This window comes from Podarcis melisellensis, assembly GCF_964234715.1.
Source record: "Podarcis melisellensis genome assembly, chromosome: 14".
Taxonomy (NCBI): domain Eukaryota; kingdom Metazoa; phylum Chordata; class Lepidosauria; order Squamata; family Lacertidae; genus Podarcis; species Podarcis melisellensis.
The window spans coordinates 22,634,148-22,661,105 of NC_138546.1; the positions used below are offsets into that span (position 1 = coordinate 22,634,148).

A 26,958-nucleotide genomic window follows, 5' to 3' on the forward strand; every position below is an offset into this window, starting at 1 on the left:
TTCTACCTTCAGCTGCCTGACTAGAATGAGCTTTGGTTCTATTTTCTAATGTTGGTCCTCCTAAGAGTAAACCCATTGCTATGAATGGACATAGCTAACTTGGATCTGTTAATTTCAATGCCCTACTTTGAGTAAAAGTTAATTGGATTTAACCTGTAGTTGAAGGCTTCATGCAAATAAGCATAAAATGTTACCATGTGGCAGAAATATGTAGTGCAGACAACTTTTACCATAATGCAAATGAATACCACCCAATAAGTAGAAGTTCCCTGTGCCATTTACATAGTAAAAATCAAACACTTAACTACACTAAGGAAGCAAAAAAACAAAAAACTCAAATAAGAGACTTTGCACCAACCTATTAATAGTAACAAAGCTCACTGTTGCTAGACTCCTAGTTGGAATGTGGCTTTTGCAGATATGGGATCTTGTATTAATGGGGAAGTTAACAAATTTTAAAGAAATAGCCAGGCTAAACAATCATTTACTACAGTGTGGAATGACTTACCATGTATATGGCAGTTACAGTGGTACCTCGGGTTAAATACTTAATTCGTTCCAGGGGTCCATTCTTAACCTGAAACTGTTCTTAACCTGAAGCACCACTTTAGGTAATGGGGCCTCCTGCTGCCGCTGGAGCACGATTTCTGTTCTCATCCTGAAGCAAAGTTCTTAACTCGATGTACTATTTCTGGGTTAGCGGAGTCTGTAACCTGAAGCATCTGTAACCCGAAGTACCACTGTATTGAGCATGGTTACAGACCAAGCACATAAGCATTTAGAATGACATTTAAAACAAACCAACTTACATGATGCTTTTTTTTAAGGGAGACTGGTTCTGTAATTCAGGAATGGGAGGGAGTTTGGCAATTCCTTGTTCTAAAGGTACTGTATGTAAGAAAAAACTTTTTATTTATTTTTAATCAAACCTTAAAATGCTAACTAAATAAAATCAAGGACAAAAATACGGTTGGTATCTTAACAGAAGCCTTCATGTCCTAGAGTTTGTCTAGAGTTCATCAAAGCACGTGCCATTTAAGAGAGCTGCAGGGACTCCTTTCTGTAGGCAAACTCACTTCCGCCTTGAGGAAGCTTCAAAATGAACCAGGAAGTTACGTATCCACCGAGCTGGTGCCGCTACTTTACCCTTTTCTTACTTCTATGTTTGTCTACGTCACTATTACACGCCGGAAGTAAGTGTTTCTTACAGGAAGCACGTGTTTGTCGGCATGGGGGCAGTGGCGAGGGAATCGAACCGGTAAAGAAGTCAGCCTGGGGTTAGAACATGGCAAGCCGGAGCTCCTCAGTAACCTTCAAAACCAAGTAAGAAAGGGGAGCGGTTGCCATGGAGAATGCTTCCTGTTTCCTCTCGGGTGGGGTTTCCTTGTGCTATCGTCATGGCAACGCAGTACCTTACAGGGCGGAGGGGGCGGTTGTTTGGACGCGCTAGACTCTCCTTCCCGCTTTTTGTAGTCCTTTCTTGGGGTGCCTGACGTCATAATCGAAGGGGAAGGGTTTCTCAGAGCATGTGCAGAGTGCCTTTCATTTTTATTTCCTCACTGAGTCGCTGCCAGCTGGGGCTGTTTGAATAATCCTGTTTCAATTTTATTTTATTGGATGCCACCCTGAATAGTATCCTGTGCTTCTCCACTAAGTATCCAAAAGTGGCCCCTACACATTTGGGCATAATGTGTGGGGCTTTCAGTCAGTTCCCCTGTGAGACTAGGATCTGCATAGCTTCTCTGCATATTTATCGCTTGAGGATTAGGCACCCTGGGAGAAGACCTGGTGTTACTGTGGTGCCTGAGTGTTCTGCTCTGTCATCCGTGCTTTGGAGCCATTGTTATGGCTGAGCTGAAGCAAAGCCAACTGTCAACTCGCTGAATTGGTATTTTCCTTCTGTCCTTTCACAGCTATGCCATCTCCAAGAGAATCGAGCCATTCTACAAAGGAGGACGGGTTCAGGTAATGCCAGAGCCCAGGTTTTGACCATGCTGGCTGTGCTTACCACACATTGCTGTGATCATGTGCAGAAAAGGCTTCTCCACTCTCATCTGTTTGTTTTCTAGATGACCCAGGATGGGGAATATATGTTCTGTGCTTGTGATAACAAGGTGAATGTGGTGGACGTTGCAACAGGAACTGTCGTTAACTGTATCGAAGAGGTAATAAGGACAACAGTAACCACCTTAATTTGATCCCTGAATATGTGTACTTGGTCATCTTCAAAGGATGTCATACCTCTGCTTCCTTTGAAGCTTTCTCAAATACACTCCCCACTAACCTCAGTCTGCCCTCAACCCCCCTCCACCTGCCTGCCTTCTGGGTAGTCCAGGGGTGACACTGCCTGGTGACATTTCCTCCTCCTTGGCATCATTCTTTCCCTTGTAGGTAGGCATGTAAAAAAATTGTTTGTTTAGCTCTGAGCCATAACAAGACAGAGCAAAAAAACCCACACATTTTTAGATGAGCCACAAATTCAGCTTTTATTTCCTGGCTGGCTTTCCAAATAAAGAAATTAGCAAAATAACCTGATTTTCATTATGAAACAACAAAAAGCAAGCAAACTTACTAGGTATATCAAAGTTATTGCTACTAAATGGTAAACTTTTTTCTTTCTGTCTTTTTACTCTCCCAAGGATGAAGAAGAGGAAATTACATCATTTGCTCTCAGCAAAGATGATGAAGTAAGTGATTACAGAATTGCATAGTAAGAATTCAGAACAGAGGGTCACATGGGGGCAGAGTGAGATGATGGATGGAATCAAGCACCCTATTAAGCTGTACATTTTTCAGTGTAGACCTTTATTCTCCTGCACATACCACCTTTAAATTAATGGTAGCCATGCAAACTCAGTTTCTTTATTTTGGAGCCCCACAACTCTGAAGGGGCTCAGTTTATGTGGCAAAAGTGCCTAGAATCTAGACCACTATATAGGGGGTGGATGGAGAACCTGTGGCCCTCATGATGATGTTGGGCCACAAGTACCATCATCCCCAATCAGGCTCACTAGAACTGATGGGAATTGGAGTCCAGCAACATCTGGAGGGCTACAGTTTAGCAGTCCCTGAATAGAGTGCCCTATGTAATACACTTGTGATGCCCAGATTTTTAGACCACTGTGTGGTTCTCTTTACTAGCCAACCTGTTTCCACCATTTCCTCTTGTTATTTCCCCCCATGTTAGATCCTTGTGACTGGAAGCCGATCGATGCTGCTGAAGCAATGGGACTGGCCAGAAAATAAATGCACACGCACATGGAAGGCTATGCACACAGCCTCCATGGCCAGCATGGCCTTTGACTCAAGCTCCACATTGTTGGCTACAGGTACGAGTTGCATCTGTCCAGAGGGAATAGGTAGTCTCCATGGGACTGAGGAGAAGGAAGAAATACGCCTCTCACCCCACCTCAGCATTGATTCCTCTGCAGCTAGAGCTGGGCTCGAAGCTAAGGGCCTGCAAGACAGAGTTGTTCCACCAGGCCTTTGGTCAGGGCGCAGCCTGACTCCCTCCTCTGGCAACCTGCACAGAATTTTGTTTAACGGTTGCCATCAATTTGATTTTAATTAATGTTTATAATGAAATGTTGGATTATTTGATTGTTTGATTATTTGATTGTTGTTAGCCGCCCTGAGCCTGGCTTCGGCTGGGGAGGGCGGGATATAAATAAAATTTATTATTATTATTATTATTATTATTATTATTATTATTATTATTATTATGACCTCCCTATTTGGCTGACTTTTTGTGCCTGCTTCATTTCTCCCTTTTGTTCTTCCAGGTGGCTGTGACAGCGCTATTAAGGTCTGGGATGTTCCCAGGCAGTACTGCACACACAACCTGAAAGGCTCAACGGGGGTTGTCCAGTAAGGAAACTTTTCTTTTTCCATGTGCTCTTTTGCAATAGGAAAAAACTAGCCCAAACAATTTGTGACTTTCTGCAGGAGGGTGGCAAAGACTTAAAAAAACCAAAGTGTGTTATGCCTTAAATCTGTGTTAACCTTGTAGGATCATAGATGTCGTTCTGATGTATGGCCATGGCCGCTGGGGCTGGTGGGACTTGTAGTCCAGAGTGTCTGAAAGTCACCAGGTTGATGAAAGTTGGATTAGCATTTGCTTCATTTCCCAGTTACTAATTAACAGAACAACTTTGGTTGGTGCAGAATAGTTCAATAGAATACAGTGGTACCTTGTTTTACAAACTTAATCCATTCCAGAAGTCCGTTTTTAAACCAAAGCCGTTCTTAAACCAAGGTGCGCTTTTCCTATTGAGGCCTCCCACCTTCGGTGCCCTTCCACCGTTCAGCTTCCATTTGTAGACCGAGGTAAAGTTCGTTAACCAGAACACCATGGATCAGAAACACTTCCAGTTCGTTAACAGGGCTGTTCATAGACCGAGGTACCACTGTATAATAGGATTCATCAACTGAGATTACTCTCCATCCCAGCAACTGAATCCTTCTTGTTTCCCCCTCTGTTAAGCCAAGTTAACAAATAAACACAGACAGATAGTTTGCACTATCCTTATTTTTTATAGCGCCATCTGTGCTTCTGTATGAACATAGGAAAGAATCCTTATAGTGCATTAGACCAATGGCCCGTCTCAGTCAGTGTCATCTTCATTGATGGGAAACCTGTGTATTTCAGATATGTTAGACTACATTCCATGATCTCTGAACATTAGCCATGCTGGGTAGAGCTGATGGAGTTGTAGTCCAACAACATCTGGAGGGCCACAGGTTAGCAGTGCTGACTGGTAGTGGCTCTGTAGGGTTTCAGGCAGGGGTCTTTTTCCAGTCTTACATGGAGACGCCATTGGGGATTAAATTTTGGACCCTCTGCGTGCTGAGTAGGTGCTCTGCCACTGAGCTGTGGAACATAGAAAGGTGCTTTATACTGAGTCAAACCACCACTTCATCTAGCTCAGTATTGTCTACATCAGTGTTTCCCATACTTGGGGCCTCCAGCTGTTTTTGGACTACAATTCCCATAATCCCTGGCCATTGGTCCTGCTAGCAAGGGATCATGGGAGTTATTGTGCAACAACAGATGGAGACCCAAGTTTGGGAAACACAGTGGCAGTGACTCTCCAGGGTTTCAAGCAGGGGGCATTTCCAGACCTACTTGAAGACTCAGCATGGGACTTTTTGCATGCAAAGCAGATGTTTTACCTCCTTCCTTTAGAAACATAGGGCACTGTCTTATATTGAGTCAGACCTTCAGTCTATCTAGCTCAGCATTGTCCACACTTACTAGCAGCAGCTGTCCAAGCAGAAGTGTCTTTCTTTCTCTCTCTCCAGCCCTACCTGGATATGCCAGAGGGAGCCTCCTGCACACCCAAGATATGCTCCACCACTAACCTGCCTGTCTCTTTCCCCAGCCTTGTCGAGTTCCACCCAGACACTTCTAAGCTACAGCTCTTCTCTTCTTCCATGGACAACACCATCCGGGTTTGGGACCTGAAGTCCAGCGAGTGCGTCGCTCAGCTAGAAAACCATTACAGCTCTGTCACCTCCCTCGCTTTCTCTCCTGACAATGAGACGCTCATCAGGTGAGAACCTGGAAGGGGAGCTCCCTCTGTGCTTTCTTTCTGTTCTGCAGCTCAGAATCCATTTAAGTTTCATTAAATCACTTCAAGGCAGCTTACAAAATACAAGCAGTCTACAAATATACAAGAATTAGAATAAAAGGTGTTAGCCAGCAAAATTTTCAATGCAATCCCAAAAGCAAACACTGCCATCCTTCCAAGAAAATATATGGTACAAAACAGAACAGTTTAAATACCCAGCAGAACAGTGTGTTAACAGTGCCTACATATATGTAACGACACCTTCTCTCTGCCCATTGATGATATTTCTGTTGTTATAATTATAATTATTGTTATTGCTGTTAAAATCTGTTTATTTATATACCACATTTTCTACAAATTTATACTCAAATCAGTTTACAGCAAAGACAATACAGTAACCATAATACATAATTAAAACCATTATACCATTTACAATTCTAAGTAAAGTATGTTAAGCAAGCACTTCTGTATTATGTCGGTGTCTGCTAAAATGTCTTTGCTTAGGCAAGGCCAACCAGACTTGTAATTTTAACATGTAACCTTATTTCATTGCGTGTGTTTGTATAAACTAGGAGTGTGCACTTGTTTGTAATACAAATGTAATGTAAATATAACCCCATTTTAAAAAAACCAAAGGGTGAACAAACATGAATTTGGCACATTTGGTTTTTCATTGTTTTTGTTTGTCCCCTCTACCTGATATTTTGAAAAGATGATGTCTTGAGAACAAAACCTGCACATTTCCCACTATTTGGGTGGAAAATCACATAAAGTTAACAGGGGGGAAAAAGACTGGGTTGGTCTCCATTGAAATCAGTGGAAAAACTGAGGTGAAAAGAAAGTTTCTCCCCACTGAACACCTCTATGGAAAACTGAAGCCAATACAAAACCTCTTGCCCAAAGAAAGCCATGTGTGAGGCTTAGATGCTTTCAAGTCTCAGCCTGAGAGGAGTTGCATAAAATCTTCTTTGCCTCAGTTTCCTCACCTGTAAATGGGCAGTTTTGAGCCTCATTGCAATGCCTTTCAAACCAGTCTCATGGAAACCCTTGTGCTGTGTCTGCAATTCCAGTTACCTAGTTCCAAAGGGCTGAAAGTGACACTGTGTTTGATTTCAGCTCCGGCCGTGATAAAATCTGCACTGTGTGGGACCTGAACAAGGGAGAAGCCAAGGGCACCATCCCTGTCTATGAGGTGAAGTTCTCCCCCCCCCCACCCCCACTTTGCTTACTCGGAAGGGGCGATCTGGTCTAGAATTCTTCTTTTCTGTGATGTGTTGGGGTAAGAGAGTTGGCCATATTCACACATCAAGGTTTACAGTGAATACACAGGTGGCTCTCGCTTCACCCCTCCCCTCTAGCCACCAGGAGCAACAAACCATAATCCCTGCCATAGTGTAAGATCTGACCTGGGGATTACTGCACTCCAAACAAACCATGAAGTTAAAACCTTGGCTTACCTATCATGGTTTACTTGAGCAAAGCCACAATCCCCAGTTTGAACCCAGTGACTCTGGTTTGCTGCTCCTGCTTGCACTATGGGAGGAGCAATCACTTTGCTTGTTAAACCATGGTTTACCATGACATGCACACTCTGCCGGGGTTTTGTTTTTTATTTTGAACTGCTCACCGTTCCTAATTTTGTTTCAACCTTAAAACTTGGCCATATTCTGGCAAGCTGTTAGACTGACCGAGTCAGCCCACCACTGGGAATTGTAGTCCAAGCACCAGTTTGGCAAAAGCTGTTCTAGAGATACAGCCTAATTCCATGTGTCTCCTGCATTGCATGTTGCTGAATTTTTTCAGGGCCACACTGGTGTGAAAAGTAACTTCTCTGCCCAATAAATGCCTCTGGAGCTGTCTGGCATTGGTTGGGGGGGGTGGATGTCTCTCACTCTTTTCCTGTTCATGACTCCTGCTGACTTCTTTATCCACCTTAGAGCATTGAATCTGTGGTCATGTTGCCAGAACAAGGGGATTTCTCGTGTTTAGGCGTGAGTAAAGAGAGCCTTCACTTCGTAACAGCAGGCAGCAAAGGTGGGTAGACCTTTTTCTTACTCGTTTTTATCAGAGAAAACAGTAAACAATTTTTTAATGTGTCAGTGGAGAAGTAAGGAACAAAATAAGAGAGTAAAAGCAGGACTTTTTCTTATAATTTGTGTTCCGATATATTAGGAATAGCTCTCCTAACACACACACACACAACAGACACACTCACTCACTGCATTTTTACCCTCACAACAACCCTGTGAGGTAGATTAGGCTGAAAGACTTGGGCCAGCCCAAGGTCACCCATGAGCTTCAAGTGGGAATTTCAACTTGGATCTCCAAGGATGTCGTGCAGCATTCTTGCCATTCTACCACTCTGCATCCAGATAGTTGGAAGGGAGCAGGTCCCACCCTTCCTCCTCCTGTTACCAAGTGCAAAGCGTGTGTGCGCGCGCGACTGCTGGAGGACAGAGATTGCCTAAAGCCAATTACTGGGCAAGGGAATGGTATCCATAGGATTGGAGAAATGAGTTCTTTGGGGCACTTGACCTCCAGGAAAAAGGGATATATCCTGGAAGGTTTTCTCATAAGGTCTGGAAACCTGCCCACCCAGCTATGTTTTGCAAACAGAAGCCAAGGTTCCCAGCCCGCTGCAGTCCATGCCAGAGCTCACAGAACTGCTCAGGATATAAACCAAGGTGTGGGTTGCAAAGTCTTTCCTCGCCTACGCAATATTTTTTTCTGTAACAATTTCCCTATCTCGTCTACTTTCCCCAAACAAATTCAATGTGACAAACAAAGAAGAAACAAATAACCAACCCCAGTTCAGTTCAGCTTTTTAAAACAGTCTGGCCAAGCTGCCCAGGTGCTAATGGGAATTGTAGTTCAAAACATAAGGAGGGGCACCAGGTTGGCCACAGCTACTTGGGCTACATCCCCCACTCCATTACAAGAGGCCCCCATTTGCCTCAAACCTTGCCCATCTTTGCAAGTTATTTGATGATGCTGATGTGTTGTGTGCTGTGTGTTAGGGATCCTCCGAGTCTGGGATGCGGCGTCAGCCACCTGCGTTCACAGCCAGTCCTTGCCCTGCCTCCCGGCAGCATGCGTGGATCAGGAGGACGGGCTGCAGAGCCTCATGCATTGCGTCCTGGTGCCCATGAAAAGCCAAATTGTCACCGTGAACTCGGAACGCAACATCTGCATGTATGATGCACAGACCCTTGAGCTCAGGAAGCAGGTAATCCGCTTCTTAATTATTATTGATTTTTAAGATTTACAATATTTCAGAGTTGCCGTAACATAAGTTATTGGTCAACCTCGGACGGTGGCGGTCCCTCCTTCATTGGAGCAGTTCCAGGGGTTTGTGTTCAAACCCCTGGAACGTAATCCACCTCCCCACACACTGTTCGAAATCAGCTAACTGGTAAGGGCAGAGTTTCAGGCTCCTGTCCCTACCAGGAGATGCAAGGGACTGGAACTGGGACCCTCTGCATGCAAAACAGGTATGCTAACCCATCCAGCTTGACTCTTGCTCTTCAGTTTGCAGGTTACAATGGAGAGGTTTTGGATGTCAGGTTCCTGGGCCCCAGAGACTCCCATGTGGTTGTGGCCACCAACAGCCCCCAGCTGAAGGTCTTTGAGCTGGTGACATCTAACTGCCAGATCCTGCATGGCCACACAGGTAGGTGGCAAGAAGCTCCTCCACTGGGATGCCTTTCTCAGGGGCTGCGGTTGATGCAAAATTTGGCTGATAAATATTATATAGGGTGTTTGGTCCCAGGGCTGCCTTGTCCTGTTAATTGTTTGCCAGTTCAGTGTGGCAACAGCACATCACGCCGGCCTTCTTTCTTGCAGATATCGTTCTTGCCTTGGATGTCTTCCGAAAGGGGAGGTTGTTTGCCAGCTGTGCGAAGGTAATTTCCCAGTTGGGATTCATTTATTTTTAATTCATTGTGCATTAATTCAAGTGGGTGGTTTTTTGGGGGGTGGGCTCCAGGCCTGAGGTTCATCCTTAAACAGCCTGGGTCTCTGTGTTACTTATGCTGCAGAGCCCTCTTCAAGCACAGAAAGGAACTTTTCCATGTGCAGTTAATGCACAGGATGCGGGCCTCTGGATTGGCTAAGCCAGCGCTAAAGAGACCCTTCCGTAACAAGGAAACTGGCCCAAGCACTTCCTGCTCTTTAATCACCATTTAGCTTAATTATCCTGCTGCTGTTCTGATGCTGGCGTGACATTTAAGGTCTTGGCTGCAGACTTTCAAACTCAATTTTAGCTCAGGAAGCATCTGAAGTATGTGGACGATCTAAACGCTGGATAAATGGGGGCATTGTTTCAAGGCCGCTATGCATAGACTCGGCTTTGAAGGAGCTCTGCAGGAGCTCTGAACGGATGCATTCCCCAACTTCGTGTCTTCCTTTCCTCTCCTCTGCCCCCCCCCCCCCCCGCCAGCACTGAAATTGCTGGTCTCATGCAGGGCCTCCCTCCTGATTTTCCACATCTCAGGACAGTTTCAGCAAGTTGCTTGTGCTGTGGTTTCTGCAGGGAATTGTTTTCCTTCTTAGTACATCTTGCTTTTGCAGCCCATGCATACAGCATCCCCTCTCCGGGCCACATCTTGCACCAACCCTGCTCTGTACTCTCCTGAGTGTTTTTGCCTGACTGGAATGTGTCCTTGAGTTCTGATGATGTCTCGTGTTTGCCTGGTTGGAGAATACAGAGAAGGGGGGTCATGTAGGTACTAGCCTGCTGTTCAGTTGTTGGTCTGACCACTTTTGCCTCTGGCCCCATCCACCACTGGCATGTGGCCCCCAGCAAGTTGCCCAGAAGGGATTGTGGCCCCCAGGCTGAGAAAGCTTCCCCACCCTCTTCTAACCCATCCTCCACCTCTTCCACTTCCAGGATAAAAGCATCAGGATTTGGCGGATGAATGACCACGGTAATGTCTTCTGCGTCGCCCAGGGCCTGGGCCATACCCAAGGAGTGGGTGCTCTCTCTTGCTCCAGGTAACAACAACAGAATCCGTTCCCTGCCTCCTCCCCAGCCTCTCTTGAGTTTCTTGGTGTGTTTACGTAGCAGAGCTTTTTCTTCTCCAGCGGCAGGTTGGGGCTCTTTTCTACTCTGAGTAGAAAATCTCCTCCAGCTGCTATGTTTGGGGTTTTCTTTCCTTCGGTGTTGGTTTCCAGGGCCTCCAAAGACCTGGCATGAAGCTTGCCTGCTATGCAAGCATTCACCACCTCTCCCTTTCAACCATTCAGGGTTGGAAATGTGTAACAGTTGCATCCTCTGCCATCATCATGTGCACCCAAACACTTCGTGCAGACACCCAGTCCCTGAAATTTTTGGGAAAGGTGTGAAAAAAGTTCACGCTGGCCTGAGGTGGGAGGGGGGCTCTATGTCACATCCGCAACTTGCATTGAAAGCACATTAAAGAATCCTGGGAACTGTAGTTTGCCAAGGACTGCTCTGCCAGTAGAGATTCAACAGGTGCCATTTCAACTTCTAAACGCCTTCTAGAAACTTTTGTATACTGTCAAGCTGGTGCAGACAATTAAGAATGCACTTTTCTGTAACAGTTAGCTGATTTCGGATTTTGACATTTTCAAATGTTTTTTATGGTATGGTTTTATTTATAATTGTTTTAAACCATGGTACATAAATAGCGGAACGCGGGTGGCGCTGTGGGTTAAACCACAGAGCCTAGGACTTGCTGATCAGAAGGTTGGCGGTTTGAATCCCTGCAATGGGGTGAGCTCCCGTTGCTTGGTCCCTGCTCCTGCCAACCTAGTAGTTCAAAAGCATGTCAAAGTGCAAGTAGATAAATAGGTACCGCTCCGGCAGGAAAGTAAATGGCATTTCCGTGCGCTGCTCTGGTTCACCAGAAGTGGCTTAGTCATGCTGGCCACATGACCCGGAAGCTGTATGCTGGCTCTCTCAGCCAGTAAAGCGAGATGAGCACTCACGACTGGACCTAATGGTCAGGGGTCCCTTTACCTTTATCTTACATAAATAGCGTACATAAGTATTTTTTATAAATAAGCTTTCTGGAAAGTGCAGCTTCATTGAGAGATAAATTATAGTTCCCAGGATACTTGGTGGGGAGGGAAGCAGTGTGCTTTAAATATATGAAGTGGATGTGACCATTGCGACTTTAAAAGAGGATTCGACAGCTGCTTGGGAAAGGCTATCAAAGGTGCTCTTATGTGACACCTGCCATCCTACTGATTGGAAGTGTTTAGTTGACTTATCTGACTGTTCCCTTCCCTCACCACCCCTCTTGGTGTGTCCCTCTGCTGAAGTGACTGCTATCCCAAACATGAGCGTAACATTCTTCGGCCAAGTCCTTAAAAATGCTGTTTTTCCAGCACCACCATCCCCACCTCTTCTGGCCTCTCTTCACTTCCTTTTTCCTTCTTGCTTTCCTTCCTCTTTTTCATTCCCCTCTTTGGTGCACTTTACAGTACCCAGGGTTCGCCTTCCCAGCAGCTCAAACAATGGGGTGATACAGGTGAGCTGAGCAGTGCAGGTGGCTGCCTGCAGGTGTTATTGATTCCACTGCACGCCTCTGAATCCCAAGAGAGGGTGATCAATGTAGGCCCAGTGCTGCAAGCGTTCTCCATCCCAGCCTTTGCTTTGGCTGGGCCTTAGGCATCCCAAAAGGCATCCCCACCCCGCACTCCAGAGCTGCAAATAGGCAGGGAGGAGGGTGCGGCAATGGTCTGCAGACCTGTGTGTGTGCAGAAGCACTTCTCCTTAGATCTCCCTGTCTGAAGCATCAGTTTGCACCCTGCCATTTCTCAAGGCAGATGAAAGAGCAGAGATCAAGAGGAGCAGATTCCTTAATTTCGCGTTGACGCAGCTTTGAACTGGTTGTCGGGTCAGAGATAACGAGCAGTGCTGGAAAGCCTTAGAAATTATTTTGTTGCTGAGGTTCCCCTTTGATGTCCAAAATCTGTTGCTTTCCCCCCTCTTTTTAATCATTTCATTCGAAGAGCAATAGTTGTGGCTACACTACAGCTAGCAGGATCAGCTCCCAAATTAAATGAACAGAAATATTTGAATACATGGTTCTTTAAAAAACAAGAGATTTTCCCTTCTCTTTTTGGGGGGGTTGGCCTCCATCCCACTCAACAGTCCGTGATCTGTATGAGATAGCTCAGTTGGTAGAGCATTAGACTCTTAATCTCAGGGTTGTGCATTTGAGTCCTACATTGGGGGGAAAGTTTCCTGCATTGCAGGGAGTTGTACTGGATGACCCTGGTGGTCCCTTCCAACTCTACATTGAAGTTTATTTTTTTGTGGTAGAGCATATCTGAGTGGTAGGGCATCTGCTTTGCATGCAGAAGGTCCCAGGCTCCTAATGGCATCTCCAGGTAGGGCAGGAAGAGAACCTTGAAAAGCTGCTGCCAGTCAGTGCAGGCAGTAATGAGCTAGATGGACCAAGGATTTGTCTCTATATAAGGAAATGCACTACCAGACTTCAAGGGGGGCAGGAATAGCTCCTGGCTGTATAGAGCTGCTGCCAGTCAGTGTGGACAGTACTAAGCTGGGTGTACCTATGGTCTGACTTAGTATAGGGCAGCTCCCTATGTTTCTTCCTGGCTTCCTTTTTAGGGTCCCCCCCCCCACGTCTGCAAATCCTGGGTTTCTCCTAAGGAAGCTGGTGCCCTTCTCTCCTGTTTTTCAGTAGCGCTGTTTAGGCTAAACAGCTGTCATATGAATTATGTCTGAGTTTACAATGAGTTTATGTTGAGGGGCTCAAGGCAGGTTTGTTCTCTGCACAGGTGCAGCAATTAGTGGTGGCTCTGTTGCTTCTGACCTTCCTTCCTTTTAATCTCATTCACTCTCCCCACCCCCCTTCCCCTCCGCTTCTTTCCAGGATGAAAGAGAACTTTGTGGTCACAGCCAGCAAAGACAATACGATGAAAGTGTGGAGTATCCCCGAGTACATCACTGCCAGGGAACCTACAGCCGCTCCCACCACAAATCCTGTCCTCCAACCTGCTGCCCCTCCAGTCACAAAGCCTGCTCCCCCTCCTCCTGCCCCTCCAGTCACAAAGCCTGCTCCCCCTCCCACGGCCCCTCCAGTCACAAATCCTGCTCCCCCTCCTGCTGCCCCTGCCACCACAACTGCTGCTACAACTGCAACCACAACTGCTGCTGCAGCTGCAACCACAACTGCTGCTACAGCTGCAACCACAACTGCTGCTACAGCTGCAACCACAACTGCTGCCACAACTGCAACCACAGCTGCTGCTACAACTGCAGCCACAACTGCAACCACAGCTGCCGCCACAACTGGTACAACTGCAACCACAACTGCTGCCACAACTGCCTCCACAACTGCTACAACTGCCGCCACAACTGCTACAACTGCCACCAAAACCTCTACCACACCTGATGCCAAAACTGCTCTCTTTAAAAGCGCCAGCTCAAAAAGTGCCAAAAATGTCAAAATTACTGAATCTCCCACGACTCCTGAAGAACCCGTAGCTCTTGAAGCCACAGTGACGACGACACCCCACCACAAGGTCAGGCAGTGGCAGAGTTTCGCGGTCCTTTGGAGCTTGGAGAGTGAGATGACCTTCTCCCTCCACAGCTCTGGAAATGCTTATCTAATAGATAATACCAGTTGTTTAAAAATGTGAGGTGAACTTCTGTTCTTGTTGTTCTGCCCTTCCTCCTAATGGAGCCCAAGGCAACAAACAGCAATACACAACTAAAAACGAAACAAAAATATATTTAGAACATCTAAAAATATGTTGGGCTGGGTTTTACGCAAAAAGTGGGGTTAGTCCACTTCTTGAGATTTGTTGCCTTGTCTGAAGAATATTTGTTGCAAGGTGGAGAATGCAGCCGCTCAGGCCTGGAGAAAATTTAATAAATTTCCCGCCTTCAGGCCGTGGGTGGGAGATCAGGAGCATGCCAGTTTCTCACTCCATTCCTCTTGTCCATGAATTTTCCCTATCCCTTTTCTGGCACTGACCATCATGCTCATGTTGACTCCAACCATGGTTAGCTTCATTTTGGGTGAGCAGGGAGGTTTATGAACCTTCTGTGCTTGTAGCGGGGGGGACGGGACCACCTTTAAATAAGTGTTAATAATAGAATTGTAGAGTTGGAAGGGACCCCGAGGGTCATCCAGTCCAACCCCCTGCAATGTAGGAATCCTGCCCACAGTCATCCCTGGGTGGGCTTAAACCACCTATCTTCTGGTTAACAGTCAGATGCACTGACCTATTGTGCCACTGGGAAAACATCACCAACACAGTAGGGGCTGGGTTTGCAAACCATGGTTATTATTAACATTGGAATGGCCATAATGCTAGCTATGGTTAGTCCAAATTCATGTACAAGAGGGGGTGGGGAGGAAGCGCACAGGTCCCATGGCAAACTCACGAGTATGAGTTTAGCGACATCATTCCTGCATCAGGTCAGAATCAGGCAGCCATACAGATAGTGCTGTGATGTGTTGCAGAGCAGTTACCCAACTTATAAAAAATACTTATTTTTAACATGTAAAAACCAGTAATATGTCTTGTTGGTGTTCCTGGCTATTAAGAAGTCTGGAATTCTGAATAACTTGCAATTCCTCAGCTTGCAAGAGAATTCAGCACCAGAAGACCTCTCTCTGTTTTTGTGTGTTAAGGATGTAAATAGTGTGGCGGTTTCTCCGAATGACAAGCTGATCGCTACAGCATCCCAGGACAAGACGGCCAAGCTGTGGACCTCCGACAATTGTGAGCAATTGGGAACCTTTGTTGGACACAAACGAGGCATCTGGTGTGTGCAGTTCTCACCGGTGGATCGGATCCTAGCCACCTCTTCTGCAGATGGCACTGTGAAACTCTGGAGTCTGCAGGATTTTAGCTGTCTAAAGGTACCCTATCTTTAACACCTAGCCATTATTTTTCATTGGCCAGAAGTTTAGGAGCCTTGAACTTCCTGTAATTTAGATTAAATGGTTAGAAATAATATATGGCTAACTGCATCTGGCGCGTAAGAGGTTTAAGGAATGGCAAAAGGAGGATAAATAGGGCCATTAATTTTCATGGGAGGATAGTGCTATCAGTAGCTACGAGTCACAATGGCTATATTCTACCTCCACTGTTGGAGGCAGTGATGCTTCTGAATATTAGTTGCTGGAAACCTCAGGCAGGGAGTGGGCTGTTGTGCTTGGGTTGTGCTTCAGCGTTCTCCACTGGGGCATCTGGTTGGCCACTGTGAGAAGAGGTGTTGCCTCTGTGCAGAAAATAAGGCAATTGTGCACTGGCCAAATTGAAGGTATTCCTGGTAGTGTATAAAGCCCTAAATGACTTGGGGTCAGCCTTTCTGCATGCAGTACCTTCCTGTTCTTTGAGATCTGCTGGAGAAGCATTGCAAACTGTCCCATAGGACCTCCATTTGGCAGCCACAAGCCCTGGGGCATTTGGCATAGCGGCACCTATGTTGTGGAGTTCCCTGCATGTTCCTTTGCATGCTAAGCACACGTCTTCTGTGTTTAGTTTTACACGGCAGTTCCTGCCATATGGCCCAGTTCTGTGTTTGCCTCTCTTCTGATCCTTGCCTTTTTACATTTCTAGCTTTGGTGTTACACTGATCTTATGCAAGTTTTTCCCTTCTTGATTTAGGAGTACTAAATCAGTATGTGTATCAGTAAAAAATAAAACAAATAAGATGTGTTGACCACCAGAAACCCCATTCAGCCCCCTCTCTTGTTTTAATGAACAGCTTTCTATAGGAGCAGTCTCCATTCTGGTCAAGTCAGTAGTTAAACTCCCAGTGACTGGAATAGTAGGCTCCATTCTTGATGAAAACTGAGGTTGTTCAGGATTCAGAATAAACCGGGTAGATTTTGTATCCCATGCACTTCCCCCTCCTGTTCAGGAATGTTTACGTAGCATCCTATCAAGCTATTCAGTGGACAAACGTTTTCCGACTCAAATATGTAGACATTTGAATGGATATGTAATCTGGGGGCTGCCTGGTTGGCAGTAACTCATGACGGAGCCTTCTGGGTGGTGAGTCCCCATTTGTGGAATGCCTTCCCTGGTGAAGTGCGTCAGTCTCCCTCATTATCGTTTTGGAGAAATTTAAAAACATTCCTTCCCCCCCCCCCGGCATTTAATGGCTGAAAGACATGTCTCTGGCACCCCTGAAATTATTAGTTTTGAGAATAGGTGATTGCATTTAGGAGTTTTTAGAAGTTTTAATTGTATTGACATGGTTGCCACCCTAGGCTCCTTGAGAGGAAGGAAGGCGTATAAATTTTATAAATAAATGTATAACAGCAGGAGCAACTTCATTGCTGTCATAACATTCTTTCTACCTGCTCATGCTTGCTTCTCCCTCTTCCTTCTCTCTCCAGACTTTCGAAGGTCACGAAGCCCCTGTGCTGAAGATCATTTTTGTGAGTGGAGGGGGGCAGGTGCTGAGCAGGTATGTCTTCTGTGGAAAGGGTGGTGGCATTTTGCTCAGGCTGATGGGCTAGGTGGTCAACCTCTGAGGAAAACAAAATTGTTTCCTGTCATTGTGCTTAGAGATTTATATTAAATACTAGGGGCTGTGCCCCTGCTTGCTCTGCTCTGCCATTGCCTCCACAATCCAGAGTTGTGATGAGGCACTACAAATACTCCATATATCTCTCATATATATATATATATATATATATATATATATATATATATATATATATAGGTTTTGGTGTCCTCGGGTGTCTTCCCGTGTAAAAGTTGGGGTGTCTAGGCGACGTTTCGACGAGGTCTCACTCGTCATCTTCAGGCTGGTGCTTTCGGCTTCTTGTTACTGGAACAGAGCAGGATCTCAGTGTTTGAGTTCCTATAAATACTGTTGAGGGGGTGTGGTGTATAGCCTCCAATGTTCTGGGCAGAGAGGAAGTTCCCAGGCTAGTGTGCCTTTTCTTCTTTTGTTCCTTAATTACTTGAGGGATATCTTGAGTGATTTCTTGAGTGATATCCTGAGTACCACTTAGGTGGGTCATTAGGTGTGGATTAGTTGCTAAAGTCTTTGTGTCTTGACCTCTTGAACTTTGTGAAGAGTTTTTCTGAGAAGATGGCTGTACTGCACTTAGTTGTGCTCTGGCTTGGCTTCGTGTATAGGGGCGAGCTGTGGTTTTGTGGCCTGTGTCAGCCAGATCTGTGTAGGGATTGCAGGGGGGTGCAGCATCCGGAGGTGCCACCATGGTTTGGCTACTGGATGGTGTCTGTAATTTATCTGTGGAGAGGGTCTGGGTTTGGGTCTGGTGTGGTTGATTGGTGATAGCGTTCTGTGTGCCTCTGGATCTGGTGTCAGTTTTTGTGGGGAGGGCTAATTTCCAGATGTCTGGCAAGCGGGATGTGTCGTCACGCTTGTTCATGTTGTGAGGGTGTTTCTCTATCTCGATGGCTTCCATGATTATTCTCTTGTGGTGATGTTCCATGTTAAAGAGCAATTTGGAATCTGCAAAATTAATTTCGTGTCCTGTTTCTTTCATGTGTTGGAAAAGAGAGGAAGTTTTTTCTTCTTTTTTGACGGCATTCTTGTGTTCTGCGATACGTGCATTTATTCGTCTGTTTGTTTGTCCAATGTACGTGGCTGGGCAGACTTTGCAGGGTACTGTTTTGCTGGTATCCATTGGCAATTACAGAATCTCTCAAATGTGTTAATTGCCAATGGATACCAGCAAAACAGGGTTACGAAGCTAATCCAAAAAGAAACACCCCCCAAAAACCAAGACACAGAAGAAAACAATGGCATGGCCCTCCTTCCTTATATCAAGGGCACTACAGATAAAATTAGCAAAATCCTCCATAAACACAATATCAAAACAGCCTTTTGCACCAACCAAAAAATAGCCAATATCCTCAGAAACCCCAAGGATAAAATCCAGTTGGAAAACCAAGGGGTCTATGAAATACCCTGCAAAGTCTGCCCAGCCACGTACATTGGACAAACAAACAGACGAATAAATGCACGTATCGCAGAACACAAGAATGCCGTCAAAAAAGAAGAAAAAACTTCCTCTCTTTTCCAACACATGAAAGAAACAGGACACGAAATTAATTTTGCAGATTCCAAATTGCTCTTTAACATGGAACATCACCACAAGAGAATAATCATGGAAGCCATCGAGATAGAGAAACACCCTCACAACATGAACAAGCGTGACGACACATCCCGCTTGCCAGACATCTGGAAATTAGCCCTCCCCACAAAAACTGACACCAGATCCAGAGGCACACAGAACGCCATCACCAATCAACCACACCAGACCCAAACCCAGACCCTCTCCACAGATAAATTACAGACACCATCCAGTAGCCAAACCATGGTGGCACCTCCGGATGCTGCACCCCCCTGCAATCCCTACACAGATCTGGCTGACACAGGCCACAAAACCACAGCTCGCCCCTATACACGAAGCCAAGCCAGAGCACAACTAAGTGCAGTACAGCCATCTTCTCAGAAAAACTCTTCACAAAGTTCAAGAGGTCAAGACACAAAGACTTTAGCAACTAATCCACACCTAATGACCCACCTAAGTGGTACTCAGGATATCACTCAAGAAATCACTCAAGATATCCCTCAAGTAATTAAGGAACAAAAGAAGAAAAGGCACACTAGCCTGGGAACTTCCTCTCTGCCCAGAACATTGGAGGCTATACACCACACCCCCTCAACAGTATTTATAGGAACTCAAACACTGAGATCCTGCTCTGTTCCAGTAACAAGAAGCCGAAAGCACCAGCCTGAAGATGACGAGTGAGACCTCGTCGAAACGTCGCCTAGACACCCCAACTTTTACACGGGAAGACACCCGAGGACACCAAAACCTGCATATATATATATATATATATATATATATATATATATATATATATATATAACACTACGAAAGCAAATATAACACTTCATATATACAATGATTTGTTTTGTTTATTGAGTTTATATCCTGCCCTTCTTCCTGGTGGACGCCAATAAATGACATTAGTCTCTCCTTGCCTCTTCTCCTCCTTCCCCCAAAGTGGAGCAGATGGCCTTATGAAACTTTGGACGATCAACAACAACGTTTGTGTGAAGACCTTCGACGCTCATGATGATAAGGTGTTGGGCCTACACGCCAATAGGAGAGACAACGCACTGGTGACCGGCTCCGCCGATTCCAGGGTCTTGCTGTGGAAGGTACAACCGACACAAATGCCTGACCTAAAGACCACCATTATAATCTGGCTTATTTGCTTTATGTTCTTTTTCTTCTTCTTCACCCTCTACCTCGTCGTCTTGATCAAAATTCGCTAGTGCCCTTCGTGGAAACGCAGAACGATCCACCTTTCCTGTGGCCTGGTATTGGTTCCGATCTGTAATAAACGGGTGCCATTTTTGAACAGAGTCAGTCAATACTGCTTGTCCGTTTCTTCAGTGAACCAAGTCCATCAGTTTATGAGTTTGTGCCAGTGGAAGCTGGTCCGTGATGGCCAATAGGCTGCTGCTCCACCAACCTCAGTCTGTCCTCAGCCAGCTTCCACCTGCCTGCCTTCTTACAACCATTCCAGCAAGTGGCCCTGGCTGTCGGCCTCTCCCTCCTTAGTCTCACTGTTGCCCTTGCTGAAGTCAGCAAGGAGGAGGAGGACACAACTAGTATTAGTTGGCTTTGTCTGTCATTGCCTCTGGCACCACATAATATTGGTCCCTGTGCCTTCTGCTCTGGCAGTCTCAGTGGATACCAGCCACCCCTGGTTTGTGCCATTTCATATGCATTTTGAGTGCCATTTGATTAGAGTAGCTACGGGCATCTGTCATTGTGTGGTGGCGAGACGATTCAGAATTATTATCCTACACGCTCCTTGAGGATCTCACTAAATAATTTAGGAGTGATGAAAATGTCCAGGTTAATGTGAGCGTAGGAATCTGCCTTATGCACAGTCTGATCGTCAGTACAACCAGCCCAATGTTGCCTGCACTGATGGGGAACAGCTGTCCAGGGCTTTGGGCAGAGAAGGGTCTTTAACCACCCATCCCTCTTCTCAGGCAACTCTGGGAATTGTAGCTCCTTGAAGGGAACGGGGTCTCAGCACCCTTAACAGACTACAGCTCCCAGGGTCCTTTGAGAAAAACAATGACTGTTTAAGGTGGTACCATAGTGCTCTAAATGTGTAATGCGGACGTTGCCTTAGTCGTGCTTCTGAGTTTAAGCTAAGATTCAGGCCTCCAAGGCAGCCATGTGTTAATGCCCCCACTGCCAGGGATGGATCATGTGACCTAGAAAATTTAAACTTGTTCCTCTAGCTCCACTTCAGTTCCTTTGCCTGCCTTGCCAGGGAGAGGTTCTGTCCTTTAGCTTCCTGCTTTCATGATTTCTTAAAACTTCCTTCCTTCCTTTCTTTCAAGGTAAGGTGTCCAGTGATGCTGATATTGGATCTTGTTCTAGTAAATATATGTATTCCAGTTATCCTTCAGAAACCATTATCATACAATAACTACGTGCAGCTATTCATTTATTTTACTTAACATACATTTCTGACTTCATTTTAGGGCAGGCTTAAAAGAGAGAGAACTGGACAAATTCATGGTAGATAAGGCTGTCATGTGACGACTACTATCCACAATGGCTGTGCTCTGCCGCCATGGTTGGAAGCAGTAATGCTTCTGAATGCCCGTTTCTGGAAACCGCAGGAGGGGAGAGGGCTCTTGGGCTCAGTTTCTGCTCCCAGGTTTCCTATTGGGGCAGCCACTTTGAGAACAGGATGTTGAGTAGATGACCATTGGTCAGATCTAACAGGCTTTTCTTATGTGCTTGTCTTCTTAAAACACAAAGCAATGGAACAAGCACCATAAAAGCTTTTTTTTTTTTTTTAAAGAAACCTTACTGGGTCCAGGAGTTCCCACAATCTGTGTGCCTTATTTTTCAGAGGAAGCGTAACCAGTAAAACTGGTTGCAAACCTCGATTCCAAATGATGGTCTTGGCAATCAAATAAGCCTCTCTTTTCAGGATGAGGCTCCTTTCAAGAGGAGCATAACTCTGGTTTGTTTTCCCAAAAGGAACTTTCATAGTTTCTTTAAGCTCCTCAGCTCCCTACCGCACACCAGTGCTGGTAAAGCCAGGTATATCAATCAACTGTGTTTGGGTAGCACTGATGTTTCAAGCCGTGCTTTCTTTAGATGGAACCACCCACACAGATCCTCTTTTGTGTTCAACAAAGCTGTTGTGACTTAGTTCTTGCCAGCCGTTGAAAACTGACCAACGGTTTCACACTTGGGTACTTAACAGATGGATTTGGAAGTTTCAAGGCACAATTGATTCAAGCTCCATGCATGTTTGGGTGTCATTGCCTTCAAAAAAGTATCAGCTTGCGTTTCCTGTGTGGCTGGGGGCTGGTGAAAGTTACAGTCCAAAACAGGTTGGAGTAAGAGAAATCTTTGCCGATTTCTGCCCTGATGCCTTTAGCACAGAGTTATGGAAGCTTTTTAGCAGATATTCAATCGTCCCTGCCTCTGCAGGGCAGCTTCGACGGGTGGGTGGCATAACCTACCTGCCAAATTTTGCATTGAAGCAGCTGCTAAAACAGAGTTTTCCCATTCCTTTTTAGTCGTGGTTTTAATGAAACCCATCAGCACCTTGCCCCAGCAATGGAACAATCAGGAGCTCCCTTTATCCTCCCAGTCGTCCCAGTGTTGTTGTGGCTGTACCTGCCCTGCACCTGGGGCGTAAGGGGGCTGGTGACCATGACTTGTGAAGGATGACATAACAGGCCAGACTGGAACTTGCCCCAGGTCAAATTTGACCCACCAGGCATGGGTTCCCCACCCTTGCCTTTTAACAGAACAATTTTGCTCTAAAAGCTTTTGCCTAGGGCTCTGGTACAAATGCAAATGTCAGCCGTGGTAGTGGGCACTGCTGTCAAGTGCGAAAGCTTGGGTAAGGTTGTTCTTAATGGATATTTTCACCTTTTGGTGTAGCAGGTGAAGGAAGCCTTCTAGGTGCAGGCAAATTCTGTTCGCCTGCTGAAAACTTGCATCCCTTAAACAACCTGCATGATCAAACAACTTTGTTTCATTTTGCTTTTCGCAAACAATGTAATTCAGATTCGTTTCTTTGAATCTAGTCATCTGACTAAATAAGAGTTTAACAAAGGGAACTACAAATCCGTATGAAATGGATGCACGGTAACATCAATAGAAATTTAATCGGGCCTAAATAAAACCATGTACAGCCTGAAGTTTGCTGACATTACAGCATTCTCCTTTAGGAGTTTTGTTCCTCTAGCCCAAGATTTCTCCTTAAGGCTGGTGCCTGGGTCCAGCAGGAAGCTCCCTCTTCTTGGTGGGGACTGATGTGCCCACACTTCAGAGTTCTTGACACTTAACCTCCCATTGGAGCAGATGGAGGGGGAAGAGGGCTCCCCAGGGCGGAGGGAGCAATGTCATAGTCAGTTCTCCCATGGACTGACATCATTCCCCCCAAAGAGATTAGAGATAATTCATCTTTCTGGTTCCCTGTTGCCAGTGATAGTCAACATTAATTGTACTCTAAGTAGATCCCTTGAAAAATCAATGGATTTAAGAGGCTTGTCCATTGCTTTCAGTGGGTCTACCCTGGGTATAACTTAACTGAATATCGCCCTATTTTGGTAAAAAGCAATAATTACATTTTATTTTTAAATTGTTTTATTTTTCACCACAAGAGCACAAAAAGTCATTAAAGGAGATGCTTATACAATGGTGGTAAATACAACTGTATGTATGAATATTAAACTTACACATAAATTAGGAGAGTCATATTTCTTACTTAGGTGGAGGTAAGGAGTCGTACAGGTCATTGTTTGAAATGTAAAATATAAAGTCCCACCAGATTGCATAAACTTGTTCTACTGGTTCTGTGTCTTTCATCACACAAATTTTGTGGGTTATCTTTTTGGTAATAGCCGGGTTCTACATTTAAAATCTAAAATATCTCTCTAAAAAAAACTACGCAAATTCTGTAAAGGACTTGAGTATGTATGTTTAATTTTCATGAGTCAATTTGACAGCATACCTTTCTATTGCCTGGTGGGACGAGGGTAACACCTGAAAACATGACCGCGTGGGTGGCTCTTTCAGTTCTAAAACTGAGGGGGAATCCCACAGGAGTTTCAGAAGTTGCATTTTCCGAGGCATCAGCCATTCCATTTTGCCATTTTTTCTTCTTCTTCTGTTCCTTCCCTTTTTTGTGTTTCTGTATGTTAATAGGATGTCACTCAAATTGAGCTTGAAGAGGAACAAGTGAAGCAGGAAGAGCAGATTCTGAAGTGAGTATCTTGGGGCAACATCTGCAATTGGGCTGGGGATTGATTGTGGGGGGAGGCTCCCCAAAGATGGCCATCTGTCCCATAAAAGTGCACACATATAAATAAGAGCACTGAAGTAGCGAGTGGCTACAGCAGCCTTTCCTGCTGCCCTCCAAATGTTTTGGACTACAACTCCCATCAGCCCTAGCTGCCTCGTCCTTCCCAGCATCAATGCTGATAGTGGGATGCTATTGCTGGGCAAGACACTCCTGGAGAATCTCACTTTTCTCTATAAGTGGTGGCATCAAGTATTTGAAAGTGGGAAATCTGGGCTAGTTGAGAGACTGACCTCAGTGACCACCTGGAGGGACCACCCTTGCAAGGTACCCTGGGGGGTGTCACAGGCACTGGCAGCATGCCAGATACTAGATGGGACCCAAGATGGCCCTGCCCATCCTTCCCATGAGGGTTTTACAGTAGGGGGTCAGCTGCTTGCACAGAGGGCTGTCAAAGAATGAGATTTCCATCTGCGTTGTGTTCCAGGCTCCATCCAGATTGCAAAACAGGGTAGTAGCAGGGTAAGGTCCATCCAGGTGGCCCAGGGAGCAAAAGAAAGCGGCATGCCTGGGAATGGAAGGGATCCACCATGAGGCCTTCATGGCCTTCATCTCCTGGTCTGTCTTCATCAAATACAGCATTTGCCATTTTAGCTTTTCTCTGCCGTCACAGCAGCTAGAAACATGCTCTTTTCAAATTCCAGCTGTGATCCAGCACCCTCTCATTCTTGCTTTGTGTTTTCAGAGAGCAGCAGCTGTCTAACTTGCTGCATAAGAAGAAGTACCTGAAAGCACTGGGCTTGGCAATCTCCTTGGACCGGCCACACACGGTGTTGTCGGTGATCAAGGGTAAGGTTCTTGATAACAAAGAACATTAAGGGAGATTTCCCTTAAGTCTTGGCTGCGCCCTGAAGAAACCTTTTTGAGCCCCACTCTGTTGCTTTCACTCAGCCTTGCAACATGATTCTGTTCACAGAGAGTTCCATGGGGCTTACTTCCAAGGCCCCGTCTCCCCTATACATTTATAGCAATGTCATACCTCTTTAATACCTCCTGTCACCTGGTGAGCTTCATGGCCAAATGGGAGATTTGAACCCTGGTCTCTCCCAGGTCCTGTGCTGACACTCTGGCAACCAGGCCACATTGGCCTATACTCATTCCACTCCCAGAGCTACATTTCTCAGAGTTTCCTGGGAAAGTGGGACTGATTGTGAAACCACTCCTTAACCCCTCTTCTACACCCACCCACCCACCCGAGATTTATTAGTGATTGACTGTTCGTTGTTCTTCTTAGCTATTCTTAAGGAGGCTAATGGAAAAGAAGACTTGGAAAAGAACCTCCTGAAGCTTCGGAAAGACCAGAAAGGTTAGTTGGTATGCTGCAGGGACGACCTCTAAAGGGGGGGGGGGTGTACTGAACTTAACAATTACCCAGCAGGTGCCCTTTTGCAAAGTCTTTTTTTGTCCTTTTGAATAACAGCCATGGGAAAGTTGCGAGTTTAAGAAGAAAGACGGGTGAGAGGAGAGGTTGCTTGACCCTGCGCCCTCCTGGCATTTTTCTGATTCAAAACCTCCCACCAACACCGCAAGCTGCTTTTCTACTAGGTGGGGAGGGGTGTTGGATCTGCTTCCCTACCTTAAAGAAAGGCGCAGGTCAGATGTGTGCCCAGACCTGGCCACGCTTTGCAAGAGAGGTGAGTTGGTTCAAGGTGGCCACGCAGCCTGCAACTTGCACTCCTTCCTGACGTGTCGTCCCCAAACCCCTTCTTCCAGAGGCTGTGCTGAGGTTTTCCATCACGTGGAACACAAACTCGCGGAACTACCTCGAGGCTCAGGCAGTGGTGGAAACCCTCCTCAAGCATGAGACGCCAGAGAGCCTCTTGCAATACGAAGGGATCAAAGCAGCTGTGGAGTCTCTCCTACCATACACAGGCAAGTGACCTTTTGAATACTTCTCCCCATACCACCCCAGGCTTCATCCCGTGTTTGTATCTTCAGTTACGGGTTCATATCCTGCCTTTCCTCCAGGGATCTGTACATTGTTCCCTCTCCCCCAACCCAATTTTGTCCTCACAACAACCCTGTGAAGTAGGTTATCCAGAGAGAGAGAGAGAGAGAGAGAGAGAGAGAGAGAGAGAGAGAGAGAGAGAGAGAGACTGGCCCAAGGTCACCCAGTGAGCTAAACATCTGCGCAAGGGATTTTTCCCTGGGTCCCTGCAGTTCTAATCCAGTATTCCAGCCACTGCACTACACCATGACTCATCCTAAAATGCAGATTGTTGAGTGGGTGCAGCAGGGCTTCCAGGTGGGATTGCAAAGGATTAGACCTGGGACCTTCTGCATACAACACAGATGTTCTGCCACTGAGCCAAGGCCCTTCTCTGGTCCACTGTTACTTGATCTTCTTATGGCACATCCCTTGATGAGCTCAGAACGCAGTTTGAATGCCATGAACGTGGAAGGGAGCAGCTGCTGATGCGGCAGGAACAGGCAACTTTCATTCCTCCCCCTGCCTCTCTCTTTCTGCAGAACGGCACTTCCAGAGGCTGGGCCGGTTACTGCAGGCCTCCATGTTCCTCGATTTCATGTGGCAAAACATGAAGCTGCCTGACGCCGCCAAGTGGGACGAGGAGATGGACACATGATGGGTGCCAGCGGCATGCAGGGCAGAAGAGCTGGACACTCCTGCCAAGTTGGCACCGCTCTCACCGGTGGAATATGTTGAATTGGTTTGTAAAAAAAACCCCCACAAATGTACGTTTTTCATTTTGTAAAGGCATAAATCTCCCGAGAGTGTCTTCCTACATACATCCCTTTCCCATCCCCTTTAAAAATGAAATAAATTTATTTAGCATACTGAGTTTTCAGAATGAAATAATACTCCATTCTAGGCAGTGGCCCTGACCACTAGAGGCCATATCAGAAGACGGGAAAGCAAGTGGGGATTGCCCAGAGGACAACATTATGGCTATAAAAGAGGCAGCCCAACACTAGGTGGGGCGGTCTGGAGATTATGAGGTGTCTGTGAGGAGTTGAAGTTCAATTAGCTTCACAAAGAGCCTTAAGCAAAGGTGATAAGCAG

At 45.9% G+C, this 26,958-nt stretch overlaps 1 protein-coding gene across 1 annotated transcript; it reads left to right on the plus strand.

Annotated features, from left to right (window-relative positions):
* The first annotated feature begins 1,184 nt into the window (after positions 1 to 1,184).
* Positions 1,185 to 26,732, plus strand: TBL3 (transducin beta like 3). Its single transcript, XM_081887392.1, has 22 exons — positions 1,185 to 1,323; positions 1,914 to 1,965; positions 2,070 to 2,165; positions 2,640 to 2,687; positions 3,188 to 3,329; positions 3,783 to 3,867; positions 5,382 to 5,552; positions 6,687 to 6,762; positions 7,508 to 7,604; positions 8,588 to 8,796; positions 9,099 to 9,240; positions 9,414 to 9,472; positions 10,459 to 10,562; positions 13,436 to 14,087; positions 15,206 to 15,436; positions 16,925 to 16,995; positions 19,581 to 19,737; positions 23,783 to 23,841; positions 24,622 to 24,725; positions 25,171 to 25,242; positions 25,650 to 25,808; positions 26,406 to 26,732. The coding sequence occupies exons 1-22, from the start codon at positions 1,286 to 1,288 to the stop codon at positions 26,519 to 26,521; spliced, it is 2,940 nt and encodes a 979-aa protein (XP_081743518.1). The 5' UTR covers positions 1,185 to 1,285; the 3' UTR covers positions 26,522 to 26,732.
* Positions 26,733 to 26,958: the final 226 nt, after the last annotated feature.